The sequence below is a fragment of the Bubalus bubalis genome, chromosome 16 (genome assembly GCF_019923935.1).
Source record: "Bubalus bubalis isolate 160015118507 breed Murrah chromosome 16, NDDB_SH_1, whole genome shotgun sequence".
NCBI lineage: Eukaryota > Metazoa > Chordata > Mammalia > Artiodactyla > Bovidae > Bubalus > Bubalus bubalis.
Genome location: NC_059172.1, coordinates 36,749,779 through 36,768,336, shown reverse-complemented (window position 1 = coordinate 36,768,336; position 18,558 = coordinate 36,749,779). Strand labels below are relative to the sequence as shown.

The window sequence follows — 18,558 nt, the reverse complement described above, 5'->3', positions numbered from 1 at the left end:
GTCTGATGCTGTTAGAGCAATATTGTGTAGGAACCTGGAATGTTATGTTCATGAATCAAGGCAAATTAGAAATGGTCAAAGAGGAGATGGCAAGAATGAACATTGACATTTTAGGAATCAGCAAACTAAAATGGACTGGAATGGGTGAATTTAACTCTGATGACCATTATATCTACTACTGTGGAAAAGAATCCCTTAGGAGAAATGGAGTAGCTATCATAGTCAACAAAAGACCCTAAATGCAGTACTTGGATGCACCTCAAAAGTGACAGAATGATCTCTGTTCATTTCCAAGTCAAACCATTCAATATCACAGAATCCAAGTTTTGCCCCGACCAGTAATGCTGAACAAGCTGAGGTTGACCAATTCTATGAAGACCTTCTAGAATTAACACTCCCAAAAATGTCCTTTTCATTATAGGCGACTGGAATGAAAAAGTAGGAAGTCAAGAAACATCTGGAGTAACAGGCAAATTTGGTCTTGGAATACGGAATGAAACAGGGCAAAGGCTAATAGAGTTTTGCCAAGAGAACCCACTGGTCATGGCAAACACCTGCTTCCAACAACACAAGAGAAGACTCTACACATAGATATCACCAGATGGTCAATACCAAAATCAGATTGATTATATTCTTTGCAGCCAAAGATGGAGAAGTTTTATATAGTCAACAAAAACAAGACTGGGAGCTGGCTGTGGCTCAGATCATGAACTCCTTATTGCCAAATTCAGACTTAAATTGAAGAAAGTAGGGAAAACCACTAGACCATTCAGGTATGATCTGAATCAAATCCCTTATGATTATACAGTGGAAGTGACAAATCAATTCAAGGAATTAGATCTGGTAGACAGAGTGCCTGAAGAACTATGGACAGAGGTTCCTGACATTGTACAGGAGGCAGTGATCAAGACCATCTCCAATAAAAAGAAATTAAAAAAGGCAAAATTGTTGTCTTAGGAGGCCTTACAAGTAGTTGTGAAAAAGAAGAGAAACAAAAAGTGAAAACCCAAGAGTGAAGCCTCTATTCCAGTCAATTATCCATGTTCCTATATCCATCAGTCATTAAGAATGAGTCCTCATACCTACATATTTTGCTACTGTTGCCAATATTGCTTTCTTGAGTTCTCTTGACTCTAAACAGTTTGTAATGTGTATTACAGAATATATTTTATTTTAAGCAGAAAAATGAAGCATTTCAGCTATTAGAAATATAGGCAAAACAATTCATTTTTACTAGAAACATAAAACAGTATCCAGAAACTTTGGTCTAGACTTATCAAATGTACACAGATTTGAATGATCTTTTCTAAAACTCTTCCTTCAAGTTCTTCTGAAAAGACATCTAGTTTTACACATAGATAGATAATATATATCATCAATACCTAGACAAATATATTTTGCTTTTAGGTGACGAGTGTTCCTATGTTTATTCTCTTTCTTAGAGAGCAACCTGCACTAATATATTGTCAGACTCTTGATGTCCGAACCGAATGGCTTTGACTGAGAGACAACTGAGAATAATAAGAATGCTGAAGCAGTAAATGAAATGTGGAATACGAAGAGAATCATTAACTTCTGATTAAAACATAATTGCCAACTAAAATAAACAACTTTTTTGTTTTCACAGCTTTGAAGTGAAATGACAGACACATCAGCAGTTGAGTAAGCAGTCCTTGTGCATAGGTACTAAGCCACTTCAGTCATGTCCGACTTTTTGCAACCCCATGGACTGTAGTCCACCAGGCTCCTCTGTCTGTGGGATTTTAAAAGCAAGAATACTGTAGTGAGTTACCCTGTCCTCCTCCAGGGTACTGTCCCAAGCCAGGGATTGAACCTGTATCTCTTATGTCTCCTGCAGTGGCAGGTGGGTTCTTTACCACAAGTGCCATCTGGGAACTCAGGTATTTGGCTGGTTCTAATGCAGTTGTACTGTTATGCTGATACAAATTTTTATGATGGTACAGGACTTATGCCTGTAATGTACATGCCATTGTTAAAAACATGGTGTGTCATTGTGGATCGATCTTTCTTTTACCTTTTATATTATATGGATGATATGATATGATATTTTATATGATATTATATGAGGTGGATGATATTATCTGAGAGATCTACCAAAAACATACACACTCAATATGAAGACTTTGGATGAAAATAAGAAGTAGAAGAGGAAGTAGCATGGACTGAGATATGTATTTTGTTTGCATCATGAGACCCAAGGACACTATGTCCATTTACAACACCACAGTCTTCATGCCTTCTGAGTTCACACTAATAGGGATCCCAGGCCTAGAGTCTGTGCAGTGCTGGATTGGGATTCCATTTTGTGCCATGTATCTCATGGCTATGATTGGAAACTCCTTGCTTCTCATCATCATCAAATCGGAACACAGTCTCCATCAGCCCATGTACATTTTTCTAGGTATGCTAGGAGTCACAGATATTGCTCTCAGCACAAGCATTGTGCCCAAGATGCTAGGAATCTTCTGGTGTCATGTAACAGAGATATATTTTGATTGTTGCCTGCTTCAAATGTGGCTCATTCACACATTTCAGGGCATAGAGTCAGGCATCTTGCTGGCCATGGCTCTGGACCGCTATGTAGCCATCTGTTATCCACTCAGACATGCTGCCATCTTCTCTCACCAGTTAGTCACTCAAATAGCAGCTATGGTAACACTCAGGGCTGCCATTCTTGTAGCACCATGCCCAGTACTGATAAAGTTTCGATTACAATTTTACCATACAACAGTCATCTCTCATTCCTACTGTGAACATATGGCTGTTGTGAAACTGGCTGCAGAAAATATCAGGGTCAACAAAATCTATGGTTTGTTTGTAGCCTTCACTGTTGCTGGGCTTGACATTGTATTAATCACGTTGTCCTACATACAGATATTCATCACAGTTTTTCGTCTGCCTCAGAAGGAGGCTAGGTTGAAAGCATTCAACACTTGTGTTGCTCACATCTGTGTCTTCCTCCAGTTCTACTCCCTTGGTTTCTTCTCCTTCTTTGCACATAGATTTGGTTCTCACATCCCTCCTTATATTCACATCCTCTTTTCTAGCACTTATCTGCTAGTCCCTCCATTTCTCAATCCACTTGTCTATGGTGCAAAGACCAAGCAGATCCGTGTCCATACGGTAAAAATATTTTGTTCAAGGAACTTACTGTGAGAAAAACTTTTATGTTTACCTTTTTGTGAATAGTAACACTATTTCAAAACATGATAAAACAGCAGAGTCCTTGCTATTGGAAATGTTTTTTCCAATAACAAGTTTTGCTCAAGTTTTCTATTTAATTTTTTTTTTTTTTTTTTTGCAAGCATGTTAGCTATTGCCTATTAACCCATGACAGCAGTCAATAGGATTGTGGATCCTAGATGGGTAGTGAGAATGATAAGCATAAAGGAGGAAAATACTGAATGTTTCTCCTTTACATTTCTCTTTAATTTTTTTAGTACCTGCTTGAGTGTACTCTTGTAAACATCTAGCTCTCGAAAGATTCACAAATTGTGCATCTCTCAATGAATTTAGATATGCCCAGGGCTTAATGTTCTGCAATACCCAGTTCAGTCACTCAGTCGTGTCCGACTCTTTGTGACCCCATGAATCGCAGCACGCCAGGCCTCCCTGTCCATCACCAACTCCCAGAGTTCACGCAGACTCATGTTCATTGAGTCAGTGATTCCATCCAGCCATCTCATCCTCTGTCATCCCCTTCTCCTCCTGCCCCCAATCCCTCCCAGCATCAGAGTCTTTTCCAATGAGTCAACTCTTGGCATGAGGTGGCCAAAGTACTGGAGTTTCAGCTTTAGCATCATTCCTTCCAAAGAACACCCAGGGCTGATCTCCTTCAGAATGGACTGGTTGGATCTCCTTGCAGTCCAAGGGACTCTCGGGAGTCTTCTCCAACACCACAGTTCAAAAGCATCAATTCTTCAGCGCTCAGCCTTCTTCACAGTCCAACTCTCACATCCATACATGACCACAGGAAAAACCATAGCCTTGACTAAATGGACCTTTGTTGGCAGAGTAATGTCTCTGCTTTTGAATATGCTCTCTAGGTTGGTCATAACTTTCTTTCCAAGGAGTAAGTGTCTTTTAATTTCATGGCTGCAGTCACCATCTGCATCCAAGTATTCAATAAATCTAGTTCTTGATTTTGTTTCTTGGTCATCAGGGTCTTCTTTAAAAAAATGGAGGAAGTATATGCTTACAGTTCTTATAAAAAACAAAACAGACAGAAATTATATCTCTATGTTTGTAATGAGAAAATAAAGTCTAAAAATTTCAGTATACTTGCAGGGTCATCCATAAAGTTATAGGCACAAAACTCATAAGCAGTAAAATTATTCATTTTAATTAATTCATCAAGTGTTATCAGATTCCCATGGATGGAGGAGCCTGGTAGGCTGCAGACCATGGGGTCGCGAAGAGTCGAACACGACTGAGTGACTTCTCTTTCACTTTTCCCTTTCATGCATTGAAGAAGGAAATAGCAGCCAACTCCAGTGTTCTTGCCTGAAGAATCCCAGGGATGGAGGAGCCTGGTGGGCCGCCATCTATGGGGTCACACAGAGTCGGACACAACTGAAGTGACTTAGCAGCAGCAAGCCATTATAATACTATGCTATAGAATAGTGGCATAGAGGTAAATTTGACACAGTGATCAATTTTCATGAGTTTGTAAACTTTGTATCCTTTTTAATTCCTAGTGAACAAGAGGGAACAGAGACATGGTAATGAGAGAGAAGTGGTAATAGCATGTACAAATTAATCTCCAGATTTTGTAGGAAATTAAATATTTAGAGGACAAGAGTGTCAGTCTTTCACTTTTTTGAGAAATGTCCAATCTTCATGGTAATTTTTTGAATCTGACTCCCTTGGGTCCAGGTGTGGAAAATCACAACCGTCTGCTCTCCCAAGAGCAGGGTATAAGGAAGCTCCAGGACAAATCATGAATGCTATCACTCTCTCAAGTGCTGAGATTTGAGCAGGAAATGGTAAAATGGTGGGCAGTAGAGATGGTAATCAGTAGCAGCAATAGAGACAAATGCAATTTATAAACCATGTCAACTATTCATAACTTAGGAATACTTAGTGACTTTTTTCTTCAACTTTAGGTTTTAATACAACTCTGGGACAACAGGAAAAAAAATCTAAGTTTACATTCTCTTCTCTGTGAAATAGATACTAAAATCAACCTTAAATTTATGGCCTAAAGTTTTTATCCTATCATAGCAAAGGAGGTTTTAGCAGTTTGGGGGACTATTCCAGAACAGTTCTTAGTTAACAATAAGGGAAAGTGCACATTTGGGTATATAATTTGATAATATCACTTAAAATTTAAAATGGGTAGTGCCAGGCAACCTGGAAGACTATAAATCAAATGTTGAAAATTGTTACAACTAAATGGGTGAGATTTGGAAAAAAATATTGTTTTTAAGTTAATATTTCTGTAATCTGTGAAGTTTTTAAAATAAGGTACAAGAATAAAATGTTGCATACTGAAGGTGAGTATCATGATGGCTAAATACAAAATGAGGTGAGTTTTTCTGGGATAGTAAGAGGAAATTTAAGCAAAAAATGATTAGAAAAAATGGCATGTGATATTGTTTTCAACCCTAAATTGTACAACTTTGAGAATTAAGAAATGATTCTTAGATGTCTTACAATATACTTCTTTAGCATTCATAATTTCCTTTATGCCATCTAAAACAAGTAATTATAAACCTTTTGAATATACAATTCCAAAATAAAATTACCTACCAAAATATACATTCTTATAAACTATTTACTCATGACTTCACAACTGCTGGACTTTATCAGACTTTAAATCTTTAACAGTCTGAGGGATGAAAAGATGAAATCTCATTGTTGATTAAATTTTTATTCTCCTATTAATAAATTGGGCATGTTTTGCTGTTTACTGAATGGGCAGTATAATGGGGGGCAGTAAAGAGTGGGGGTTGTACCATGCACCAATGTGCACCTTATCTTTGACAAAGGAGGCAAGAATATACAATGGAGAAAAGACAATTTCTTTAACAAGTGGTGTTGGGAAAACTGGTCAACCACTTGTAAAAGAATAAAACAAGAACACTTTCTAACACCTACACACACAAAAAAAAACTCAAAACGGATTAAAGATCTAAATGTAAGACCAGAAACTATAAAACTCCTAGAGGAAAACATAGGCAAAACACTCTCTGACATAAATTACAGCAGGATCCTCTATGACCCACCTCCTGAGTAATGGAAATAAAAGCAAAAATAAACAAATGGGACCTAATTAAACTTAAAAGCTTTTGCACAATGAAGAAAACTGTAAGCAAGGTGAAAAGACAGCCTTAAGAATGAGAGAAAGTAATAACAAATGAAGCAACTTACAAAGAATTAATCTCAAAAATATACAAGCAGCTCATGCAGCTCAATACCAGAAAAATAAACAATGAATTTTAAAAATGGGCCAAAGAACTAAACAGCATTTCTCCAAAAAAGATGGATGGCTAACAAACACATGAAAAGATGCTCAACATCACTCATAATCAGAGAAATGCAAATCAAAGACACAAGGCGATACCATCTCACGCCGGTCAGAATGTCTGCCATCAAAAAATCTACAAACAATAAATTCTGGAGAGGGTGTAGAGAAAAGGGAACCCTCTTACAATGTTGATGGGAATGCAGACTAGTACAGCCACAATGGAGAACACTGTGGAAATTCCATAAAAAACTGGAAATAGAACTGCCATCAGTTCAGTTCAGTTCAGTTCAATCGCTCAGTCGTGTCTGACTCTGCAACCCCAAAGCAGAGACATTACTCTGCGAACAAAGGTCCATCTAGTCAAGGCTATGGTTTTTCCTTTGGTCATGTATGGATGTGAGAGTTGGACTGTGAAGAAGGCTGAGCGCTGAAGAATTGATGCTTTTGAACTGTGGTGTTGGAGAAGACTCTTGAGAGTCCCTTGGACTGCAAGGAAATCCAACCAGTCCATTCTGAAGGATATCAGCCCTGGGATTTCTTTGGAAGGAATGATGCTAAAGCTGAAACTCCAGTACTTTGGCCACCTCATGCCAAGAGTTGACTCATTGGAAAAGACTCTGATGCTGGGAGGGATTGGGGGCAGGAGGAGAAGGGGACAACAGAGGATGAGATGGCTGGATGGAACCACTGACTCGATGGACATGAGTCTGCGTGAACTCTGGGAGTTGGTGATGGACAGGGAGGCCTGGCGTGCTGTGATTCATGGGGTCGCAAAGAGTCGGACACGACTGAGCGACTGAATTGAACTGACAGATGGTGACTGAAACCATGAAATTAAAAGATGCCTACTCCTTGAAAGGAAAGTTAAGACCAACCTAGACAGCATATTAAAAAGCAGAGACATTACTTTGCCAACAAAGGTCCATCTAGTCAAGGCTATGGCTTTTCCAGTTGTCATGTATGGATGTGAGAGTTGGACTATAAAGAAAGCTGAGCACTGAACTGATGCTTTTGAACTGTGGTGCTGGAGAAGACTCTTGAGAGTCCCTTGGACTGCAAGGAGATCCAACCAGTCCATTCTAAAGGAGATCAATCCTGGGTGTTCATTGGAAGGACTGATGCTGAAGCTGAAACTTCAATAGTTTGGCCACCTGACGCAAAGAGCTGACTCATTTGAAAAGATCCTGATGCTGGGAAAGATTGAGGGCAGGAGGAGAAGGGGACAACAGAGAATGAGATGGTTGGATGGTATCACCTACTCGATGGACATTGGTTTGTGTGGATTCCAGGAGTTGGTGATGGACAGGGAGGCCTGGCGTGCTGCAGTTCATGGGGTTGCAAAGACCCAGACACGACTGAGCAGCTGAACTGAACTGAGGCCTCCCTGTCCATCACCCACTCCCAGAGTTCACTCAAATTCACGTCCAAAATCTGCAGTGATGTTTGGAGCCCAAAAATATAAAGTCTGACACTGTTTCCATTGTTTCGCCATCTATTTCCCATGAAGTGATGGGACCAGCTGCCATGATCTTCGTTTTCTGAATGTTGAGATTTAAGCCAACTTTTTCACTCTCCACTTTCACTTTCATCAAGAGGCTTTTTAGTTCCTCTTCACTTTCTGCCATAAAGGTTGTGTCATCTGCATATCTGAGGTTATTGATATTTCTCCCGGCAATCTTGGTTCCAGCTTGTGTTTCTTCCAGCCCAGCGTTTCTCATGATGTACTCTGCATATATGTTAAATAAGCAGGGTGACAATATACGGCCTTGACGTACTCCTTTTCCTATTTGGAACCCATCTGATGTTCCATGTCCGGTATAACTGTTGCTTCCTGACCTGCATACAGATTTCTCAAGAGGCAGGTCAGGTGGTCTGATATTCCCATCTCTTTCAGAATTTTCCACAGTTTATTGTGATCCACACAGTCAAAGACTTTGGCATAGTCAATAAAGCCGAAATAGATGTTTTTCTGGAACTTTGTTGCTTTTTCCATGATTCTGCAGATGTTGGCAATTTGATCTCTGGTTCCTCTGCCTTTTCTAAAACCAGCTTGAACATCAGGAAGTTCATGGTTCACGTATTGCTGAAGCCTGGCTTGGAGATTTTTGAGCATTATTTTACTAGAATATGAGATGAGTGCAATTGTGTGGTAGTTTGACCATTCTTTGGCATTACCTTTCTTTGGGATTGGAATGAAAACTGACATTTTCCAGTCTTGTAATCATTAATGAAAGGCATGCAAATGTAGTTTTTCCATTACATATTATCATTGGCATATGAACATCTTAATAAGGAACAAAAAGACCCTTAACTTTCTATGAAAAAAAGCAAAGATACTTTGGGAAACAAATACAGTAAGAATCTTAGCTTCTGTAATATCTGTCCAGGTTTCTTAGACCTCTCTCCTTATTAGTCAAAGTGTTATTGGTTGTTCAGTCAGTAAAATAATTTAACAAACTTTAGAATAGTATTATCTAGATTAATTCTAGAACTTGCCTCCACATTCATAACATTTATAAAATGGCCCAAATACCAATGCTTTATTACTCAAGTTACTCTTTATACAAATAAAGACATTAAATGAATAGTTAAGAACACAAAAGATGAGCATAGTATTGTATGCCCTAATCCTAGATTTGTTGAAACAGAAGTTTTTATGTGACGAGAATCACCAAGAAATAAGCTTCAAGAAGAAGGTATTTATGTGAATTTCTGTATATATTTGACCAGAAGATATGCAAGGGACATATTTTGATGGAATAAATAAATTCTAGAAAATATTTTACAATAGTTTTAGAATTTAGAGGAAGCTTACTATATTAAGGTGGTGGATCTTCAAGTTGTAAAGATGGAAGAATCCATGTAAGTATTACAGCATGCTTGGGTTTAAAAAGGATCTCTACAGTTGTCTGTTTCAGCCAAACCTGGCCCTGGTGATGAGGAAAATTATCATTTCTGACTTTTCAATATAAAAGCATTCAGTCTTTGAGAGCCTTATGCTTTATTTCCCTCAATTTCTTCTAACTTCATTTGGACTTAAGTTCAATGCCCTGTGAACTTTCTAAAACAATCATTTATTTGTTTATTAATGTATTTATCATCAAGTAAGATGATACTTCAAGCCACTAACTGATTTTGCAGATCACATGTGCCCAAGACATGAGACATTAAATCCATAGGAGAAACTAGTTCGATCAAATGTCAAGCCTGATCTTTGGAACAGAACGTGTTTGCTACCCTATCTCAGATGTGCTTGGTCTTCACCCCATAGACAAATGGATTGAGGAAATGTGGTACCAATAGGTAAAGTTTGGACAAGGTGATATATACATATGATGGGATATAAGATCCAAACCTGTGAGTAAAATAGGAGAAGAAATCAAGGAGATAGAACTGGAAGAAGACACATATGTGGGGAATACATGTACTGAATGCCTTAAGCCATGCCTCTTTCTGGGGCAGATGGAAGACAGTGATAAATATCTGTGTATAGGAGAGGGTGATCAAAATGAAGTCAAGGCCACAGACAATAAAAAGCCCAAGGACACCATAGAATTTATTGATGTAAACATCTTCAGTGGCATGCTACAGCAGGGCCATATGTTCATAGTAAGTGTGGGATATTAACTCGGTTCTGTAAAGTTTCAAATGACACTTTATGAGCAGTAGGCATGGGATAACAAGAATGGCTGGCCGCAATGTCACTCCAACTTCAATGTTAGTGACTAGCTGGTGAGTGAATATGCTACCATGCCTCAGAGAATAACAGATTGCTACATAGCGGTCCAGAGCCATGGCCAGCAGGACTCCCAATTCAATACCCTGATGTGTGGATGAGCCACATCTGAAAGAGGCAAGCATAAAAATAGATCTCTGACAAGTTAAACCAAAAAATTCCAAGCATCTTGGGGAAAATGCTGGTGCTAAATGCAATGTCCATGGCTCCCAACATGGCCAGGAAGATGTACATGGGCTCATGGAGACTGGGTTCAGATTTGATGATGATCAAAAGTCTAGAATTTCCCATCAAAGCAATGATGAACATTGCACAGAATGGAATCCCAATCCAACACTGTACAGTTTCTAGGCCAAGGATCCCAATAAAGGTCAGCACAGAGGGCATAAACACAGTGTCATTCATAATAGACATGGCAGTTTAGGGGTCATCTTAGCGAGGGGGCAACATTGGTCAAACTCTGAATCTCCCTACTCTCATATACCTATGCTACTTTCAGCCAGTCACTCAACTACTGAATGACAGAAATAAGAGAACAGCTTCATTAGCTTATTTATCTTTTTTTTTTTCCAATAATGAGAAAATGACAATATTGAGATCTATGGAAGGTTTCACCAGTATTCACTTTAGCACAATTATCCCCCCATAGTCAATGACTACCACAACATAAAAACTGAGTATTTGGACTCCATGCCTATGATGGGGCCCATATGATTGGGCTTTTTTTATCATGCTCCTCTTCCTATCACACTCCGTCTTCTCTTTTGTTTTTTAATGTTTCATTAAAATCAGAAAAAAAAAAGAAAAAATATGGAACAATACATTATACAGAAAGACATCAAAGTCCTTGGACCCCCTTTTCTTTCCTCTCAGCTTTCTCCCGACTCTTTGCTGTCCTTTCACTGTAGCAGGTCTTGTTTCTACAGAACAATCCAGTACTACAAATAACAAGATGTCTCCTTACCATGAAATTCCTTCTCAGCAAAGAATTTTCAAATATGAACTTGCTTCAGTGCCCAAACATCAGATGGACAATGGCAACTGCATATTTTTTTATAACCTTGGAAATTATGACATAGGATGCAAGTCTTATATCCCCACTTCTCAGGCCTTTTAGTGCCTACAGTCCTCGATCTGTCTCTCTACCACACATTCTGCAGTTTGAAAATATTAGTTAATAAAATTAATACGGTTAGAATGTTCATGATGGAGGAGAAGAGAGTCCTTGGATGTTTCACCAGGAGAGCAATGAGAAGATGCTGATGAGGTTTGGGATAAGCTTGAGTGAATAATGTTTCTTCTATGAAGGCTGAAACACAAAAAATATAGAGTGGTCCTCTTGGAGAATTGTTCAAGATGTTCTCTGGAGAATAACTAAAAAAAACACGGGCACATTCAGGTGGAAGTGTTTTGGGAGTCAGCAGGAACAGAAAAAGAAATTCCTGAAATGATATCTCATTGCAATACAAAGGCTGTTGCTGGGAACACTTGACACTTTCCAGTAACTGAACACTGGTAATGAACTATAAAGTTCAGCTGTAAGGATAACAAAAACATGGGTTAATTAATACATATTTTTTTGAAGTTAAAGCAGAAAAGTTGCATAGTAATTAGTTATTGAAGTCTAAATCAAGCTGGTTGATAGATTTTAAAAGTGTGGTTGTTCTGAACTTTCCAAAATATTTCTCCATTAGTCAAGTCATCTACTCCAAATAGTTTTCTGAGTGCTTCCCTAGCCCCAGACAACCCTTATTTCTATTCATAATATTTAAATTTGGAATGTATTGTAGATTGTTCTATCAAATCACCCTTTCATGCAGAATCCAGTATAGCTTCCTGACAGCTGACTATGTATATGTTGATACTTTCCACAACTATGTGTGTAATTACTGTACAACTCTTACAAGAAGTTGAGCTTATATTGAGCTAATGTCTACCCTGTAACCACTGTCGTCCTTTTTGAACTGTGTATCTTCAAATACAACAGCTGAAGATACATAGTTTTCAAATCATTTAAGATCCTCTCTCATACAACTAAAACATCTGCAGGTCTACTCAGCATCTCCAATAGCCTGATGCTCACTGCCCTTAACCCCTTGATCTTCCAAAGCAGACTCTCAAATTTATTATTACTGTTTTTGAATTGTAGTTCCTAGAACTTCAAAGTCAGACTATACCAAAATGTATTAACACTTATTTTTATGACTTGGGCTTTTATTTTTTCTGCAATTTCCATTCATTGTTTTGTACTTGTGTTTGTACTTCAAGATATAATGACATCTCCACTTAACCTAGACACATTCCTAACTATCCACTTAGTTTCCATAAGCAGGAGTGAGAAGTGGTCAGTTGTTCTTTGCTGGTCCTAGCTATGAAAAGAAGTTATTCTTTGCAAGAGAAGGTTGTTCTTTGCTGGTCTTAGTTATGAAAAACTTGCTTGGAACATCATTTTCCCTGCTGACCAAATTCATTAAACTTTTTCAATTTCAGAGAGTTATTATTATTATTATTATTATTATTTTACTCCATGAGACAAAGAAGGAGAGGCTAGAAGGAAATTAACATTTATTGGGATACTCTTCTCACTCAATTTCCAGGAGACTGGATGTATCTAGTCCAGCAAGAGATGACAATGCTGTCTTTATCAAAGAGAGCAATTGTGCTTCCTGGAGCACTAGAAGTTGGTATTCCTCTTATTCTCACATGAGCACTCACACATGTGGCTCAGATGGTAAAGCGTCTGTTTACAATGTGGAAGACCCGGGTTTGAGCCCTGTGTTGGGAAGATCCCCTGGAGAAGGAAATGGCAATCCACTCCAGTACTATTGCCTGAAAAATCCCACGGACAGAGGAGCCTGGTAGGCTACCATCCATTGGGTCATGAAGAGTTGGACATGACTGAGCGACTTCACTTTCACTTATTCTCACATAGGTGACACAGAAAAGAAACACCAAGTTGGAAAGTTTCATAGAGTAGGACTCCACTCAATGACTGAGCAAATTGGCCTACTTTATCTCATGCTTTTTAAGGAAATGCAATTGGAAATAAAGCAAACAACTGCCTCTTCTTATTCACTCTACTTATTTACTCTTGAACATTCAGTGTCATTCCAAAGACTTCCAGATGCATATCAGTGATCTAGGCAGGAATGTGTTTGCAAATGGTAGGGCAGATGGGGCTTTGTTGCTTAGCAAGTTCTATAAGGAGCTTCCTAGGTGGCACTAGTGGTAAAGAACCCACCTGACAATACAGAAGAGAGACATAAGAAATATGGGTTTGAACCCTGGGTCAGGAAGATCCCCTGGAGAAGGGCATGGCAACCTACTCCAGCATTCTTGCCTGGAGAATCCTATGGACAGAGGAGACCTCCAGGCTAGAGTCCATAGGGTCACAAAGAGTCAGACATGACTGAAGCCTCTTAGCAAACATGCAAGCTCTGAAAGAAGTAAGACTTTCAAAGATAAAGGGAAAAAGAAGTCAGCAATGCACGGATTGTGTACTTCCTGTCTCAAGAGATAGGAGGTTAAAGAGATAGATCTTATCAGAAATGGAGATCTAGACTTTTCCTACAATGTCTTGATCACAGGAACTTCTATATGCTTAACTATATTTTGTTGCTCAGTTGTTCAGTTGTGTCTCTTTGTAACCCCATGAACTGCAGCACACCAGGCTTCCCTATCCTTCACCATCCCCCAGGGTTTGCTCAAGCTCATGTCCATTGATTTGGTGATGCCATCTAACCGTCTTGTCCTCTGTTGCCCGTTTCTCCTCCTGCCCTCAATCTTTCCCAGGATCAGGTTTTTTTTTTTTTTTTTTTTTTTTTAATGAGTCAGCTCTTTTCATCAGGTAGCCAGAGTATTGGAGCTTCAGCTTCAGCATCAGTCCTTCTGATGAATATTCAAGACTGATTTCCTTTAGGATTGACTGGTTTGACCTCCTTGTAGTCCAAGAGACACTCAAGAGTCTTCTCCAACACCAGAGTTCAAAAGCATGGATTCTTATGCGGCACTCAGGCTTTCTTATGGTCAACTCTCACATCCATACATGACTACTGCAAAAAATAGCTTTGACTGTACAGACTTTGTCAGTAAGTAATGTCTCTGCTTTTTAATAGCTGTCTAGGTTTGCCATAGCTGTTCTTCCAAGGAGCAAGTGTCTTTTAATTTCATGGCTGCAGTCACCATCTGCAGTGATCTGGAGCCCAAGAAAATAAAGTCTGTCACTGTTTTCATTGTTTCCCTTTTTATTTGCCATGAAGTGAGGGGACTGGACGCCATGATCTTCAATTTTTGAATGTCAGCTCCCACTCTGGTTTTTGTTGACTGTATAGTGGCAATACACTTCTCCATCTTTAGCTACAAAGAATATGATTAATCTGATTTTGATATTGACCATCTGGTAATGTCCATGTGTAGAGTTGTCTCTTGTGTTGTTGGAAGAAGTTGCTATAACAGTGTTTGCTATAACCAGTGCATTCTCCAGGCAAAACTTTGTTAGATTCTGCCCTGCTTTATTTTGTACTCCAAAGCCAAACTTGACTCTTCCTCCAGGTATCTCCTGACTTCCTACTTTTGCACTCCAGTCCCCTATGATGAAAAAAAAGAAAAAATCTTTTTTTGGTGTTAATTCCAGAAAGTCTAATATTATGGAGTAATTTAACACTGAATACAATAGTACTTATATCCTATTTGAAAACAACTTCCTTGTCAAACTCCTATGAGCAAAGCACAGGAGAACAAGGAAACTGAAAAGTTGGGATTTAGAGCAGGAACTGTTTTATTTCAAGGATAAAGCAAGGAATGTGAGCAACTCATGCTCAAACTGGAATTCCACCACCTCTACTAGCTTTGTTCATAGTGATACTTCCTAAGGCCCACTTGACTTCACATTCCAGGATGTCTGGCTCTAGATGAGTGGTCACACCATCATGATTAACTGGCTCATGAAGATCTTTTCTGTATAGTTCTTCTGTGTATTCTTGTCACCTCTTCTTAATATCTTCTGCCTCTGTTAGGTCCATATCATTTCTGTCCTTTATTGTGCCCATCTCTGCATGAAATATTCCCTTGGTATCTCTAATTTTCTTGAAGAGCACTCTGGTCTTTCCCATTCTATTGTTTTCCTCTATTTCTTTGCATTGATCACTGAGAAAGGCTTTTTTATCTCTCCTTGCTATTCTTTGGAACTCTGCATTTAAATGGGTATATCTTTCCTTTTCTCCTTTGCTTTTTGCTGCTCTTCTTTTCACAGCTATTTGTAAGGCCTCCCCAGACAGCCATTTTGCTTTTTTGCATTTCTTTTTTTTTTTTTTTTTTGAAAACTCAACAGTGGTCACAGGACTAGAAAAAGTCAGTTTTCATTTCAATCCCAAAGAAAAGCAATGACAAAGAAGGCTCAAACTACCACACAATTGCACTCATCTCACACACTAATAAAGTAATGCTCAAAACTCTCCAAGCCAGGCTTCAACAGTACATGAAGCATGCACTTCCAGATGTTCAAGCTGGTTTTAGAAAAGACAGAGGAACCAGAGATCAAATTGCCAACATCCCCTGGATCATCGAAAAAGCAAGAGAGTTCCAGAAAAACATCTATTTCTACTTTATTTACTATGCCAAAGCTTTTGACTGTGTGGATCACAATAAACTGTGGAAACTTCTGAAAGAGATGGGAATACCAGACCACCTGACCTGCCTCTTGAGAAATCTGTATGCAGGTCAAGAAGCAACAGTTAGAACTGGACATGAAACAACAGACTGGTTCCAAATAGGAGAAAGAGTACATCAAGGCTGTATATTGTCACCCTGCTAATTTAACTTATAGGCAGAGTACATCATGAGAAATGCTGGGCTGGAAGAAGCACAAGCTGGAATCAAGATTGCCAGGAGAAATATCAATAACCTCAGATATGCAGATGACACCACCTTTATGGCAGAAAGTGAAGAAGAACTAAAGAGCCTCTTGATGAAGGTGAAAGAGGAGAGTGAAAAAGTTGGCTTAAAGTTCAACATTCAGAAAACGAAGATCGTGGCATCTGGTCCCATCACTTTCTGGCAAATAGACGGGGAAACAGTGGAAACACTGGCTGACTTTATTTTGGGGGGGCTCCAAAATCACTGAAGATGTTGACTGCAGCCATGAAATTAAAAGATGCTTACTCCTTGGAAGGGAAGTTAGGACCAACCTAGACAGCATATTAAAAAGCAGAGACATTATTTTGTCAACAAAGTTTCCTCTAGTCAAGGCTATGGTTTTTCCAGTAGTCATGTATGGATGTGAGAGTTGGACTCTAAAGAAAGCTGAATGCAAAAGAATTGATGCTTTTGAACTGTGGTGTTGAAGAAGACTCTTGAGAGTCCCTTGGACTTCAAGGAGATCCTACCAGTCCCTCCTAAAGGAAATCAGTCCTGGGTGTTCATTGGAGGAACTGATGTTGAAACTGAAACTCTAATATTTTGGCCACCTGATGCGAAGAAATGACTCATTTGAAAAGACCCTGATGTTGGGAAATTTGAAGGCATGAGGAGAAGGGGACGACAGAGGATGAGGTGGTTAGATGGCATCACCGACTCAATGGACATGAGTTTGGATAGAGTCCTGGAGTTGATGATGGACAGGGAGGCCTGGTGTGCTGCAGTTCATGGGGTCTCAAAGAGTTGGACATGACTGAATGACTGAACTGAACCGAACTGAACATGCTCAAAAAGTCCAAACTCCCTCTGGCCTTGAGGAAGAGTATTTAAAGGCAAATTTGTGGGGAAGGCTACAGAGTGTGTGACTTTCTTCTGATTGTTTGGTGGTGTGGTAACAGGATATTCTAGGAATTTCAGTTAGCAGCCTTCTGCTTCTGGCCAGTCTGGGGTCTATGTCCATGTCAATCAAAAGTTACCATCCTCCACTTGAGTAGAGGCCTTAGTTCCCACAGTAGAACTCAAACTATGTATCAGATTGTTATATGTATCCCTTGAAGAGTTACCAGCAAGAGGGCTCTACATTATCTCCACACTTTTTCTTGACTGCTTTATTTTTGCATTCTTTCACTTCCTTTGTTAGTAGCTATTTGAATCAGCCCTTTGGAATTCAGAAAGGTCTAAGAGACTGAAGTCTTCCCCTGTAAATAAGGAATAGGAGACTTGAGAGTGCTTTTGTTCCCAGGGCAGCCCCCACAAGGTCCTGCTCCATTTCAACTTGTTTGCCAAGTACTGGACCAGGAAAACATTCATATATCTTTTTTCCCCTCAAAAGTGTTATGATTAATAAAGGATACACTAAAGAAATTAAGCATAATAACTGAAAACCTATGTAACTCAGCAGTTGTCTACTGAGAGATGTATCAATACATTTGAATTACATTTTTATACCACCTCCACTGCATTTCCTACCCTCTTTTCACAGTTCCTAGGTATTCTATACCTGATGATTATTTCCAATATGCTTTCCTGCATTTTTAACAGCACACTCTCTCTCATTCTGATTTCAACAATAGTTTTAACACAACGAGGTGCATCTAATCTGGTGATATTACCATATTTCAACTGTCTATTATCTCTTTCACTATTCATATTTCATCTTACTATGGTTATCTGTTATGTTTTTAATTCCTTTACTCTTCTCTGGCTCTATTAGAGCTCATCCAATATATGACAGAGTCAAAATATCCCTCATGTTCATTCCTTATCCCCTGCAAATGAACATGACTGAATAAAAATATATACATGCTGTAAAGAACCCAAATATCCATAAGTGAAAGGATAAATGAATTGTGGTATATCCATAAAACAAAATAATATTTAACATCAAAAAAAAAGAACTATTGATGAATGCCTTGGAAAATAATTGAGGTAAGTGAGAGGGAGAAAAAAAAAAAAAAAAGACCAAAAATGAAATTACATATGGTATTACCACATTTGAAACCATGTATCTCTGATTGGGAGTTGAACTCAGCCAAAACCCAGATTGAGACTTGAATTCATTGTCTTTAAACTGAGATCACACTTGATCTTGGGACTTAATGAAGCTCAGATTCTTGATGTCTCATCAATGAATTCAGTGAGAGACAAACTGACAGGTAAGAAGTGGAATTATTTAGAGAGAAATACACTTGACAGAGTGCGCACCATCTCAGAAGGTGAGAGCAGCCTCAAAATATGTTGTGGCTAATTTTTATGGGATGGATAATTTCATAGGCTAATGAGTGGGAGGATTATTCCAACCATTTTGGGGAAGGGGTGGAGATTTCCAGGAACTGAGCCACTACCCACGTTTTAGTCTTTGATGGCCTTGAAATTGTCATGGTGCCTGTGGGTGTGTCATTTAGCTTACTGATGTGTT

At 38.9% G+C, this 18,558-nt stretch overlaps 1 protein-coding gene and 1 pseudogene across 1 annotated transcript; one reads left to right on the top strand and one right to left on the bottom strand.

Annotated features, from left to right (window-relative positions):
- The first annotated feature begins 2,226 nt into the window (after positions 1-2,226).
- LOC112579496 (olfactory receptor 52A1-like) lies at positions 2,227-3,290 on the top strand. Its single transcript, XM_044928993.1, has one exon. The coding sequence runs from the start codon at positions 2,227-2,229 to the stop codon at positions 3,175-3,177; it is 951 nt and encodes a 316-aa protein (XP_044784928.1). The 3' UTR covers positions 3,178-3,290.
- Positions 3,291-9,691: 6,401 nt separating this feature from the next.
- LOC123329620 lies at positions 9,692-10,640 on the bottom strand (annotated as a pseudogene).
- Between the last annotated feature and the right edge of the window lie 7,918 nt (positions 10,641-18,558).

Excerpts from the sequence above, each read along its gene's own strand:
- LOC112579496 (XM_044928993.1), top strand. The coding sequence starts at position 2,227 with ATGTCCATTTACAACACCACAGTCTTCATGCCTTCTGAGTTCACACTA.